General features: G+C 39.4%; 1 protein-coding gene across 1 annotated transcript in view; it reads left to right on the plus strand.

Annotated features, from left to right (window-relative positions):
* The first annotated feature begins 1,836 nt into the window (after positions 1-1,836).
* Positions 1,837-13,509, plus strand: part of LOC132959374 (ATP-binding cassette sub-family C member 4-like) — a 24,427-nt gene continuing 12,754 nt past the window's right edge. Inside the window, exons 1-13 of the mRNA XM_061032320.1 lie at positions 1,837-2,224; positions 6,014-6,124; positions 7,080-7,200; positions 7,314-7,538; positions 8,891-8,980; positions 9,060-9,223; positions 9,319-9,444; positions 10,100-10,349; positions 11,567-11,674; positions 11,829-11,918; positions 12,028-12,219; positions 13,136-13,230; positions 13,412-13,498. Coding sequence (XP_060888303.1) covers positions 2,151-2,224; positions 6,014-6,124; positions 7,080-7,200; positions 7,314-7,538; positions 8,891-8,980; positions 9,060-9,223; positions 9,319-9,444; positions 10,100-10,349; positions 11,567-11,674; positions 11,829-11,918; positions 12,028-12,219; positions 13,136-13,230; positions 13,412-13,498 — 1,733 coding nt within the window. The 5' untranslated portion in view covers positions 1,837-2,150. The remainder of the gene's footprint in view (positions 2,225-6,013; positions 6,125-7,079; positions 7,201-7,313; positions 7,539-8,890; positions 8,981-9,059; positions 9,224-9,318; positions 9,445-10,099; positions 10,350-11,566; positions 11,675-11,828; positions 11,919-12,027; positions 12,220-13,135; positions 13,231-13,411; positions 13,499-13,509) is intronic.

Raw genomic sequence — 13,509 nt, forward strand, 5'->3', positions numbered from 1 at the left:
CAAACCTGCTCTCTTAATAATTTTCACATTATTTTCATGACTCAGCTATAAGCAGCTCTCTAACCCGACCTGTAGAAGCTCAAAGTGTAGTATTCATTAAGACTAAGAAGATGTTACCTGCAGAGCCAGGTGTCCTCATCTCATTCCTATTGGCTGTCAGTCTGCATGTCAGCAGGGCCCCAGCTGTGTCTGTGTCACATCTTGTTTAGGGGCCATGATTGACCTAGTTGTTGAAGAGCCCAGGAGGGACAGTCAGAAGCACACTACACATCATACAGACATGACATGGATCAGAAGAATGTGGATGAAGCAAGATGAGCAAAGGGAAGGAAACTCTGCCTAGTTTTTAGTGATGCACTTCTTCCCTTCTGAGAAATGGATTTGAATAAAAGTATGGATTTAAAGAAAAGAGTACTTGTTCACATGTTTTATTCAGATTTATTCCAGACTGGAACGACTCAAAAAAGGAGGAGGGGTTATGCTGAATCTGAAGACTCTTTCTTTCAGTTGATGAAGTGTGATTGAGGTGTATCATGACTGATTATGACTATCACAGATTTTCTCACTACGTGTGGATACTGGTAAATCTAAGCCCATAAGCTTTCTTTGGACCTTTCTTTCTCACTTTGTTTCAAATCTGACGCTGCACTTTAACTTCATAATGTTGGAGAATTAAATATAAATAAAGACTTCTTTTTTTTAACTGTGTGCAATAAAACAGGAATTCAAAAAGGTGAGAAAGTAAACAGCCAAATGTGAGACCATGTGACACACACACACACACACTTGTGAGAACCATAATTGACATCCAGCATTTCATACACTCAAGAGAACCTAAAGCTTACATTTTGAAGTTTCATACTCCCCACCTCTTTAAGCATGATATGTCCTCACAAAGACAAAATACAGAAACATTGTACCAGTGAAATGTCTACTGGGCTCCAGAGCACTCAGTCAGGAGTTTGTCCTTTCATTGTGATGTGAAACAGATCCAGAGAAGGAGTCCAGGTGAAAATAAAGAGAGCCTTTTATTAATCATAATTATTATGTGTAACTAGACACCTTTAGAAACACATTGGTGTAGAAATTGGTTGGTAAGGAATTTATTCCCAGATTGGCCATATATATGATAAAACTATAAGCTTTTTTTTTGCTTATAATGCTCAATATTTTAATGTAGATGAAATTTGTGCATGCAGGGTTATTCCTGTCTGCCTCGACTTGTCTGAACAGTTATGAATACATGTCGTGAGAGCAGCATACATGTCTCCGTTCCCCGAAACGGGCTACTCATGTGTACCATAGGATTCCGCATCTGGAGCTGATGCGTTCAAGTGCAGCTTGTAAACATGAGAATGAAGTATGATTTTTCCTTTAAAACAGTTTGCATGCTGCCTGCATTCTTAACCTAATGCTTTGAGCTAATTTAATGCCTTAATATTAGGCAAATTAAAATACAAATATCTCTAAAAATGTTTAAGGTCACATTTAAAACTATATTTAAAAAACAGGTTTTTATTTACTTCCAACAGGAATGGGAAAGGGCAGAGGAATTAATAATCTCACATTTAAACAAAATTATACAATATAAAACCCCATGTGAATTAATTTTTTCCACTGTCAGATTTTTATTATTTTTTTAAAAAAGCCAGTTGTTTCACTTTTTTTTTTTTCTATTTTACTTTTCTTTTAGTCTGAACAGGTGTGGTTTGTACCTTTTCAAACCTGCAGCAGTCAGGCTGTGATTCTAAATAAAGGTGTGTGTGAAACAGTAGTGATCTAACACCCTGCTGAGCCTGACCAATCAGAGATGTCCAGCTCTGCAGGGGGCGGCATGCCCTGTTGTCAGAAAGTTCATAACCCATAGCAGGGTGTAGATCTTTCACCCCAGAACTACATTTGCACCCTGGTAGTTTTGGTCGCTTTTTATACACCTGCACGCGCTTTTTGAATCGAGGAATTATGTCCCCTTTGAGTTTCCATAACTTGTAGGATTTGTTTCGGATCAGCTGAAGCCGGCTCATACTCTTTGCCTTATCTTCGGCGTCTGAGCCTTACATGATGTAAGCAAACTGCACATGCACTGAATTGACTAAGTCGTCTATGAAAAGTATTTGAGGCTCAACAATCCCGACCGAGCGCGCGTCACCATGAAGATCAACAAGAAACACGATCGGCAGAATCCGCTGGAAACCGCAAACTTGCTTTCCAGGGTCTTCATGTGGTGAGTGACACCCGTTCAAATGTTTCCCGGCGGGTTTGTGGAGCTGCACGACCGGCGTAGTGTCGGTGAGCGAGCCCCCCAAGGATCCGAGATATACCACATGTCCGCGGGGAAAACTAGTCCCTTGATTTGAAAGCTCGTAAATATATATATTGTTACCGGAAGAAAACAAATAGATTTGATTTATTACCTTTAAATGTGATATAATCAGAGCTTGAGGTCCTAAATCTTTCAAAGGGAAGTGATTTGGACTTCAGCCAGTTGTGAGCAACGGCTCAGTCGACATTGTTGTCATTGTGAATGTGCTGCGTCATCGTTCAATAACGCCTGAAGAAGAAGAAGAGAGGTGCCAAAGATTATATTACAATTACACAAGTGTACTCTTTACACTCAGTGCTCTAGAGACTGCGGTCAAGCCAGCCGCTCCTCGAGTTTACATGGTGAAGTGAGCCGCCCCTAAATTTTAAGTGCCCACGTATTCTGATCTTTATGGTAAATGCTCCGGACTGCAGAGCGAGCAAGAGTAACAGACAGAGAGAGCGAGTCCTTTATTAATCTCCTTTTCCAGACAAAAAAAAAATGAGTAGAAAATGATTCTGATATTCTGATTTTGAGAAATCCATTGACAAAGTCCCTTATAAATCACTATAATGAGTCTTTTTTCTGACTTTGATGTCTTGTAAAAAGACATTCTTCCATAAGTAGAAAATAATTCTGATATAGTTGGACTTAGTACTTCCTAGACTACTAAGTCCACCCATATCAGAATCATTGTCTACTTATGGAAGAACATATATTTTTATATTTTTTTCCCAGGAAAACACCTTATTTTGAAAAACGGAAGTTATCGCAGACTCGCAGTATTATTCTCAAACTAATTTCACCGACCTCCGAAGCTATTCCCTGAACAGTATTTTGTTTGCTCCCGTTTCATACACGTGTATCTCATAGTCAGTTTTATGGTAAGACCTAGGCATTTAGCACTTCACTTCATCGCTCTCTTTCTCTGCTCGCTCTGCAGTCCGGAGCATTTACCATAAAGATCAGAATACGTGGGCACTTCAAATTTAGGGGCGGCTCACTTCACCATGTAAAAGCGAGGAGCGGCTGGCTTGACCGCAGTCTCTAGAGACACGGTGTGCTTTTAAGGAATTTGTAACCCTCCACACATGTTTTTACACGGCTCGACATTATAACTGACCCGGATGAATGATTGACAGCTCGGCCCAGTTCAAATACTGCCTGAAAAACAGGTTCTCAATTTCACAGCGTGTTCCTGTCATCCAGGTGTTTCGTCAGTCATTATTTTTAAACGTCGCGCTAATTACTGCTACAGCATCATGTATATGATGCGCTTGTGCATCACAGATGAAAGGCAGCTGTCGGCTTCACTGATGTCCCTCCCGCGAGCGCGCGCTACTCTTGAATTGTGCTCTGCAATCCAAAGAATCAAAGTCAAAGATGTCAAAAAAAAAAAAAAAAAAGACAAAGGAGTGTTTTATCTCTGAATGTGATAAGTCTGGTTGATGATTACATTTTTCAGAGAAATATGGCTGAAATAACCCCAGGGCTTACAGTGTATGAACCGGCGCACTGTGCAGCCCCTCGGGGTTCCTTTTGTTTTCTTCTCTAAGTACTCGACTTAAAACCTTTATATGAGTCACCTTTGAGCTTTTCCGCTCTGAGCTGCTTGAACAGTCAGCCTGAGACTCTGCAGAGCACATGGAAGGCTTTATCAAACTCACCTTTGAAGCCTGGCTTATGTTTTCTTATTGACTCATTTTCTTCCATTATGTTGTAAAATCCTATTTTATTCCATTGAATCTCTTACTTTGATACGACTATAGTCTCTGTTCTTCATCCCTGAAGCACCTTAAACAAACTGACGCTCAGAAACAGTCTGTTCTGTGATGCTCGGGCGGTTTGATTGCATCGCTCTTTTGCTCCTGCAACGCGGGGGACAAATGTTTTTTTGAATCACATCACAGCAATACAACCATCAGTGTGATGTCGTTGTTCTGGATTTCTGCGTTGTGTGTTGTGGTCTAATGATGCCGTGACACCGGGATTTTTACTCGTCTCTTTTTAATTCTGGCAAAAAGGGGAAACACAGACAAAACTTAGTTTCAATTTCCCAGTCCGCTCCAGATCCTACACAGATAAAATACAATGCATGTAAACTAGCTTGAATAGCTGTGCACGGCAAGCTAAGCTCCATGGAAAATGAAATAACAATAAATCCAGGACATTCCAATCAAATCAATATACCAACAGCTAACACAAGACTATTAAACATTCTGAAAAACATAAATATACACACAATAATCCAATAATTAAAGGATAGAAGGGAATAAAAACTTAAGAAAACAATGGACGGGAGGTGGCAAAACTGATATGTAATAGTAACCGAAGAAGACAACAAAGGAAGAAGGGGCTGCAGACTACAAAATAAGACATAACAGACGATTGCCAGGTAAATTTTGTGTAATTATTAAAACAAACAGTGAAATATGCACCAAGATATTTGACCCTGTTACATCCACACCTCAAAGACGGCAGCGTTTCATTATAAGGTCAGGTACTCAGAACATGCAAATAACTTCAAGGTTTACAAGGATCGGTTTAACCTGCCCAATGCTGAAGACACAACCAGCTTGAAATGATCTTCTACAAAGTAGTTCAGAGTCACTTCCTTTCGGAGTTCTTTCCCCCCAGGAAACCATGTTGTGATGTCGGCTCTGATAACATGTGAGCCTGTCGGAACAGATTGAGTCATATTTAGAGCAAAGTAAAGTTACTATTATCTCCAGGTTGTTGTTATGAAGGTGATATTATACAGATGTCCTCTGGAGTAGAGAGACCCCTAAACCCTTCAGGAGGACACTTCCTTATCCCTCTCTGATTCATGCATGTTGAGGATATAGTGATTCTTTCTTCAGTAGGCTGTGTCCACTGGATGCAGCTTTCACACTGCACTCCAGCAAAGTCCCTTTAATGTTTGATCAGAGCTAATGTTTGGCATCATGGGATCAATGGTTAAATAACAGTTACACCTGTTTAGTGCTATTTTAAACATTAATCAGAAGTTGCTGCTCACTGCTGAATAGAGAAAGTGGGGCACAGCTAGAAGAGAACATGTTTACCACACAGTGTGTCTGAGGTGGACCCAAAAAATGACCACTGAAACACCACGAGGGTTCAGTCTGAAAAGTACGAACTGCATACTGAAAAGGGCCGCTGTCTTTGGGTTGTTTGTAATACAAGCAAACTGAAAGTTAATAAAAACAAGAACAGATTGTCCTATAAAAGAAAAGAAAAGTGACCTGAAGCGGTGGAAGGAAGTGATCAGGGGGAGGGGGGGGGGGGGGGGGGGGGGGGTGATTCCAATCTGAGGGAGCTTTATATCTAAAATGACCTGTGACCAATGTTTTTATGGATTCTTGGGAAAATGAAAAAGGGAGGGTTCACATGTCTGCCTGGATATGAGGATGTGAACCAGGAACTGTGTCAAATAAAGACATTTCAAAAGGTTTCTTCAAATGTGCCCCCAAACATGTGTCCTTCATTTCTCTTCCTTTTCTTTCTCACAAGATTTTTCTTGTCCAAAGCAAAAAAATGAAATTATAAAGTACAAAACAAAGGAGTCGACTGCTCATACAAGTCATATATTAACCATGAACAATTTGAACTGAGAGGTGGGGATAGTATCCAGCCCTGTCTCACACACACCGCCTCTTAAAGGAATAATTCAGGTGATTTAAGTTGATTAGAAACTGTTTTCTGTTTCAGCTGGATCGCCCCCATCCTGCACCTCGGCTACAAGCAAAGACTGGAGGAGAGCGACATGTACTGCGTTCTTCCAGAAGATCACTCTGAGAGACTCGGGGAGGAATTACAGAGGTACTGAATCACTCCAGCTCCTTCTTAGATCTCTTCAAATTCCACTTTTGGAAAGGAAGTCCCCCTTTGATTATCAGTTTCTTAACAGACTGATTTGACAATATTATGACCATTCACAAGCCTCCAGCAATCCATCAATTGATTCTGAGCAGGCACCTTGTTTGACGTCCACTTGATTCATACGAGTTAAATTACAACAGGAGCTGACATGGAAAGATTTTTGGCTTTTAAGCTTCCTTTAGTCTGAGAACAAATCTGTTTTTTTAGCTGGTTATGAAACAACCTGAAATGAATGCTGTTGTTTATTTTTGACCTCCAACAGCAGAATAGGCCATCATCGAACAAGATTGATCATTTCTATGTACTTTTCTATAATTGATTTAAACACTGACTCTCACGTTTGGAGATTTTCCCTTCATGACATCACAAAGGGCAGTAACCCCTCACAGATAGGTGACACTCCCACAGCTTGGTGTTTGTTCTGCCCTCTGAGTCTGCCTTCTCACTGTAAACAATAGGACATGGAGCGAGAAAGCCCTTCCAGAGAGGGGGTGTGGTCAGACACAGGTCATTTACATATTTAAAGGTACAGAAACAGCCTGTTCTGAGCAGGGCTGAAATAGAGGGGTTTATAGGCATGATCAAATAAAGGATCAGTGTGGATTTAGAACAAGAAACTTCACACACATGTTTTGAGGAGCTCTGACACTTATTTAAACTGAAGAAGAGGAGGAGGATATGTGTCCCTTTACGGCTTTGTTCGGTGGATGGGAATCTTCAGGGTCACTCACAGGAGCTTTAAATATGCAACACATTTTATTAAATAAGACAAATGGCTGTTATGGTGGATTTCACACTTCAGTCTCATTCTCAAACTGTATTTAACTTCCATGAGAACATTACCAAAGGTTACCTTTCCAGTGCATGCTCAATGTGATGTTTATTTTCATTGCAGGTTTTGGGACCAGGAAGTCAGAAAAGCATCCAAAGAACTTCAAAAGCCAAATCTTTCCCAGGCTCTCATTAGGTGCTATTGGAAAGCGTTCTCAGGGGCCGGGTTGTTTTTGTTTTCACTGGTATATTTCTGCTTCTTAAAGCCTTCTGAACATTTTCAAAGTTTGACTCTTAATAGCTTTTTAGAGTTTATTGTAAGCATGATATTTAACCTGTTTTTTACTTTTTCATTTAGGAGGCAATTAAAGTGATCCAGCCGTTACTCCTGTGGAAAATAATCCAGTACTTTGAGACTTATGACCCGGACGACCAGAGAAGTCTCTACATGGTGTACGGATACGCTGCCGCCATGTCCCTCTCCGCCTTTGGACTCACCATACTCCAACACCTCTACTACTACCACCTCCAGAGATTAGGCATGAGGATGCGAGTCGCCATATGTCACATGATATACAGGAAGGTGAGCAGGATGCTCTGCACGTTTGCAGCCTAGATGCTGTCGTCTGTAATAATAATAATAATAATAATAATAAAGATAAAGATAAACTTTATTGATTTCCATTGGGGGAAATGTATTTGTTGCAACAGCTCAAAAACAGTAGTATAATTAGTAAAAATAGCAAAAAGTTAAAAAACAAACCTATTTACATTAATTAAATAAAGCAAGAAATTACAATAGAGATAAAAAAATATTACGTTCGCCTGCCTGGGAGCTGGACTCTGACGTCACTTTCCTGCGCCGTCCACTTTGCCAATTCATTTTCGAGTTGGTTTGAATTATGATCACTTTTTAGCACGGAAAGTTTGAAAACGAAAAGCCAAAGACCTTTTCGTTTTCATTTGAATTATGTCATACAATATGCATACATAGAGAGTAAAAGTATAATGCAAACTGGATGACTGAATATTCATTTTAAATATAGGTCAAATAATGCACCTATATTCTGAAAATGTAAATGCATTTCTGTTAATGCATTTTCATTATAAAATTAGCTTTTTCATAAGAATTATGATACAAATTTAATGGGGCATTTTTTGAAAATGATAAAGCAAATGTCATTTTCTTCATTTTAATTTAGTCAAAGATTGTGCATTTTTGAAGTTGAAAACTAAAATGAAAATTAGATAAATTAGTCATCATTTTATTTTTGAGTCAAATAATACACTCATATTCTGAAAATTAAGAAGCATTTCTGTTAATGCATTTTCATTTTAAAATTAACTTTTTCATTTGAATTATGATACAAATTTAGCGGAGCATTTTTTTTGAAAATGAAAACGCAAATGTCATTTTCTTCATTTTAATTTAGTCTAAGAATGTGCATTTTTGAAGTTGAAAACTAAAATGCAAATTAGATAAATTAGTCATCATTTTATTTTTGAGTCAAATAATAATACACCCATATTCTGAAAATTAAAACGTGTTTCTGTTAATGCATTTTCATTTTCAAATTAGCTTTATCATTTGAATTCTGATCACTAGTCGCTTCCATGCTTTACAGCAGAACAAGACATAAAAAAAGCATCACATAATAAAATAATACGAAATGAAATTAATAAAAAAAATGGCATTAACTATTTGAAATTTGCATTAAAAAGGCATAAAATAGTATAAAATAGCAGTGAAACATAACCCTGTAGATGCCTGTTCAAAATGCTAAGGTGAAGAAGTACGTTCCCTGATATCTAATGGTAATGTGTTCCATGTCTTTGGTGCGTAATTAGCAAAAGCTGCATCTCCCATTTTCTTTTGGCTGCTACTGGGAAAGTAGAGGCCTGTAGACTTCCAGTCATGCTGGTTTCTTTCTCCAGGCTCTCGGTCTCAGCAGTGAATCAATGGGGAGAACGACGACGGGACAGATTGTGAACCTCCTGTCCAATGATGCCAATCGTTTAGATGAGGTAAGGGGACAGAGCTTAAACTGGAACACACAATCCAGGTTTGTTAAGCTGTGCTCATGGTCGACCACTGTGTGTATAGATCACTCTGAACCTGCACTACCTGTGGGTGGGCCCTCTTCAAGCGGTGGTCATTGTTGTGTTCCTCTGGTACGAGATTGGCCCCTCGTGTCTGCCAGGCGTGGCGATCATCGTCCTCATGCTGCCTCTGCAGACCTGGTTTGGGAAGCTCTTCGGCATCTTCAGGTAGGTAACTATATAAAAAATAAAAAAGTACATGTTAATGATGGATTCATTTAATTATTCTCCAAAACATAAAATACATTTTTGGCATTTTCTAGGAGCAAGACGGCCGTGCTCACTGACAACAGGATCCGCATCATGAACGAGGTCGTGTCCGGCATCAGAATCATCAAGATGTACGCCTGGGAGAAACCGTTCTGTGCTCTGGTTACTGAAGTCAGAAGGTAAAACAGACTGTCAAATAGCAGCAACAGACTGTTTCCTTGTGCAAACATACCGTGCAGAATTATTGTGTCAAACTGAGGGAATAATTTGAGTGATGCACAGGCGAAGGGAGGCTCCAGGTTAAAGATGATGTAATGAAAACAACATGGTGTTCAGCTGGATTTTCTTGCAGAGCTCAAACAGATTTGTAGATAGCAACAATACTTTTCTCTTTTTCTCTTGTCTCTTACATTCTCTTCTTTATCTGTTTCTTTGTTTGTTCTGTTGTTGTGAGTTTATTTATTGTAGGCCTACTTGTGCCGTTCTTTAACCTTCGGGGGTAATAGCTTCTTTTAAATCTGTTCAACATACAAATATGTCCTCCTTCCCCCCGCCCTGGTCACAGAGTGAACCAGCCTTCAGGCAATGATTCTGGTTTATGATATTCCATCTGAAGCCACCTGAACTTTAAGCTTCCACTTTCTGTCATCTATAACGGATTAACTGACGAATGATGATACTAAAACTGGGTAGAGGGTTAGGCTTGACGGAGCTTGCGATTGCCCATTAAACAAGACAAATAATCCTGATTCCTTAAAAAAGAGATTTGGACATACAGTGTATTTCTTGTTATTCTTTTTGAGTTATTAAATAATTTATTTTCTTAATTTCCAGGAAAGAAATCAGCCAGATTATGAAGAGCTCCTACCTCCGAGGACTCAACATGGCCTCCTACTTTGCCAGCAGCAAGATCATCGTCTTCATCACCTTCACCGTCTACGCTCTCCTGGGCAACGCCGTCACCGCCAGCTGTGTGTTTGTCACCGTCTCCCTCTATGGCACCATCAAGCTCACGGTCACCCTGTTCTTCCCTCTGGCCGTTGAGAAACTGTCGGAGACTGTGGTCAGCATCCACAGGATCAAGGTGAGTCGGATTTATGTGGAAACACACAAACAAACTATTCTTCTTATAAACTGGCGTTCCACACGGTTTAGTGTTCGGCCCACTACAATTTATCACCCCTACATCCCTCCTGCATTATTTGGATTATTGGATTAATGCATGTCCATAGGATCCTGTTTGTGCATGTGTGTGTATATCGGCCTATGTTTGTGTTCATGTTCATTAAACAGAGTGTAAAACTGAATTTCCCCTCGCGGGATTAATAAAGTATAAATTATTATTATTATTCTAAACTGTACATTAGTGGACAAATACACACATAAACAATACAAAATGTGGCTTTGTGTTTGTGCTCAAAACAAACCAGGAATAAAGTGACAGTCACATGTTAGGGGTTAAGGTGCTAAACCAGGTGGGAGGGAAAGCACTTTATTGCGTGTATGCGCCATGATGGTCAGACATGGTCACACATCTGGTTTTCGCCTCACCTTCAGAAACTTCAAGCTCAGGGAAGATTACAAACCCACAAACCTGATGTAGTGTTTCTCGTAAAAGATCAAAAGTAGGAAAAAAACAGAGAGTCCTGCAGAACATGTAAAGTCCACACAGACTCCTCTTTCTGCAATAAAAGTCTTTATGCATCTTCAACTCAGTGACATTTCACATTGTTTAACACTGATGTGTGTCTTTAACCCTCAGGCATCAGTTTAATTTACTACCCTCTTAAGTCATTACGGACAAAAATGTCCACTTCCAAAAAACTGATATAAAAATAGAACAGATTGATATTTTTTTCTACTTTTTTCTGCATAAATCTCTTAAACAACTTCAGCCCTGCTCAAAACTACCAAACATTCAATCATTTTTAGGAATTTAACCCTTTAAATGCCAGTTTGATTACTTGATTTCACTGTTGTTATTTAAGAAAAGAAACACAAAAATGAGTTATTTTCCATATAACAAATATTTGGTGGCTGGGGATTTTTTTTTTTAAATCAGTCTTGGATATGTCAAAGATTATCCAAAATATTGACTTTGATGCATTGTTAGTTTTTGTGTAGCATCAGATTTAAAATGTAGTTCCCTGTTTGGACATTGGAGGGCGAAAATGCTCAATTTACAAAAACTGCTATAAAAATAGAACAGATTGATATTTTATAAAGGATGTTACTGTAGATCCTTTAAAGAAGTGAGAACAGCACAGTGTGTTCACACTGACTCCATGTGTCCTCGAGCAGAGTTTCCTCCTCCTGGAAGAGGTGGAGAGGAGAAACTTCAAGCTGCCTCTGGAGGAAATGAAAGAGAAATTCATCGAGATTGAGAAACTGACCTGTTATTGGGATAAGGTAAGAATAAAGAGCTTAAAGTGGTACACTCAGTAATTTCTTAAGGCCTGGATTTAATCAAAGACAGACCTGTTTTGGGCTTCTTATGATTTGTTTTAAAATCAAAGTCTGGTTTTGTTATTTTTAATAGACATGTTTTTGATGTTTCTCTCAGAGTTTGGACGCTCCGTCTCTACAGAACGTCTCTGTCACAGTGAAATCTCACCAGCTTCTGACTGTGATCGGCCCAGTGGGTGCAGGAAAGGTCAGTGCGCAGTGAGCTTCTGCTTCACAGGGTCCGAGCTATGAAAGCTCCAACATGCTTAAATACACTGAAGAAAGTGCTGACTCCACAACATCCATGTTCCCAACAGTCATCCCTGCTGAGCGCCATCCTCGGGGAGCTACCACACGACACAGGAGCGCTTAAGGTCAGAGGTCGGCTGACGTACGCCGCCCAGCAGCCCTGGGTGTTCCCTGGAACCATCCGCAGCAACATCCTGTTTGGGGAAGAGTTCAACCTGAAGAAGTACGAGAAAGTGATCAGAGCGTGTGCACTGAAGAAGGCGAGTCTCACCCTTGAAATGTCCTCATTTAACCCTCAGGCATCACTTTAATTTACGACCCTTTTAAGTCACTAAGGACAAAAATGTCCACTTACAAAAAACTGATATAAAAATAGAACAGATTGATGTTTTTTTCTACTTTTTTTTTTTTACATAAATTTCTTAAACAACTTCAGCTCTGCTCAAAACTATCAAATATTGAATAATTATCAGGAATTTAACCCTTTAAATGCCAGAATCATGTAATCAAACTGGCATTTAAAGGGTTAAATTCCTGATAATTTTTGTAAATTGGACATTTTGGCCCTCCACTGTCCAAACAGGGAACTACATTTTAAATCTGATGCTACACAACAATTAACAACGCATCAAAGTCAATATTTTGGATAATCTTTGACATATCCAAGACTGATTTAAAAAAAAAATAATAATAAATCAACTCATTTTTGTGTTTTTTTTCATTAATAACAACAGTGACATCAAGTAATCAAACTGGCATTTAAAGAGTTAAATTCCTAAAAATGATTGAGTGTTTGGTAGGTTTGAGCAGGGCTGAAGTTGTTTAAGAGATGTATGCAGAAAAAAGTAGAAAAAAATATCAATCTGTTCTATTTTTATAGCAGTCTTTTGGAAGTGGACATTTTTGTCCTTAATGACTTAAGAGGGTAGTAAATTAAACTGATGCCTGAGGGTTAAACAGATTTAATTCGGCTCCCAGAGGAGCATCAAAAGTCTCTACACCTGTGTTTGTGAATGACACTGCACATGTGCAGGACCACTGAGGGTGTAGTTTTCTGTGTAAAAGTTGGTGGTATATAAACACTAACATCTTGGTATGATCAGTGCCTCCCTCTCTTGTCTGCATGTCACATGTGTTTAGTGTGTTGTGGTGAACCCCGTCTGTCTTTGAGTGCAGGACCTGGAGCTGCTCCCACATGGAGACCTGGCGCTCATCGGTGATAGAGGAGCTACACTCAGCGGGGGGCAGAAAGCCAGGGTTAACCTGGCCAGGTGAGAGACACATTAATGGTTTTCTTGTCACTGTAAGAACTGAAACAGCATTTTTTTTTAGCTTGAGATATCAACATAATTTCTCTGTTGTTACATTTATTGAATTGATTTTTTCATTCAAACTATATACGTCTGGAGTTCCAGTTCCAGTTGGACAAAGAGTCTCTGTGTGTCCTTTCAGGGCTGTGTATCAGGACGCAGACATCTACCTCCTGGACGATCCTTTAAGTGCTGTGGACGCTGAGGTCGGGAAACATCTTTTTGAACTGTGAGTGGTGA

This window comes from Labrus mixtus, chromosome 24 (genome assembly GCF_963584025.1).
Source record: "Labrus mixtus chromosome 24, fLabMix1.1, whole genome shotgun sequence".
NCBI lineage: Eukaryota > Metazoa > Chordata > Actinopteri > Labriformes > Labridae > Labrus > Labrus mixtus.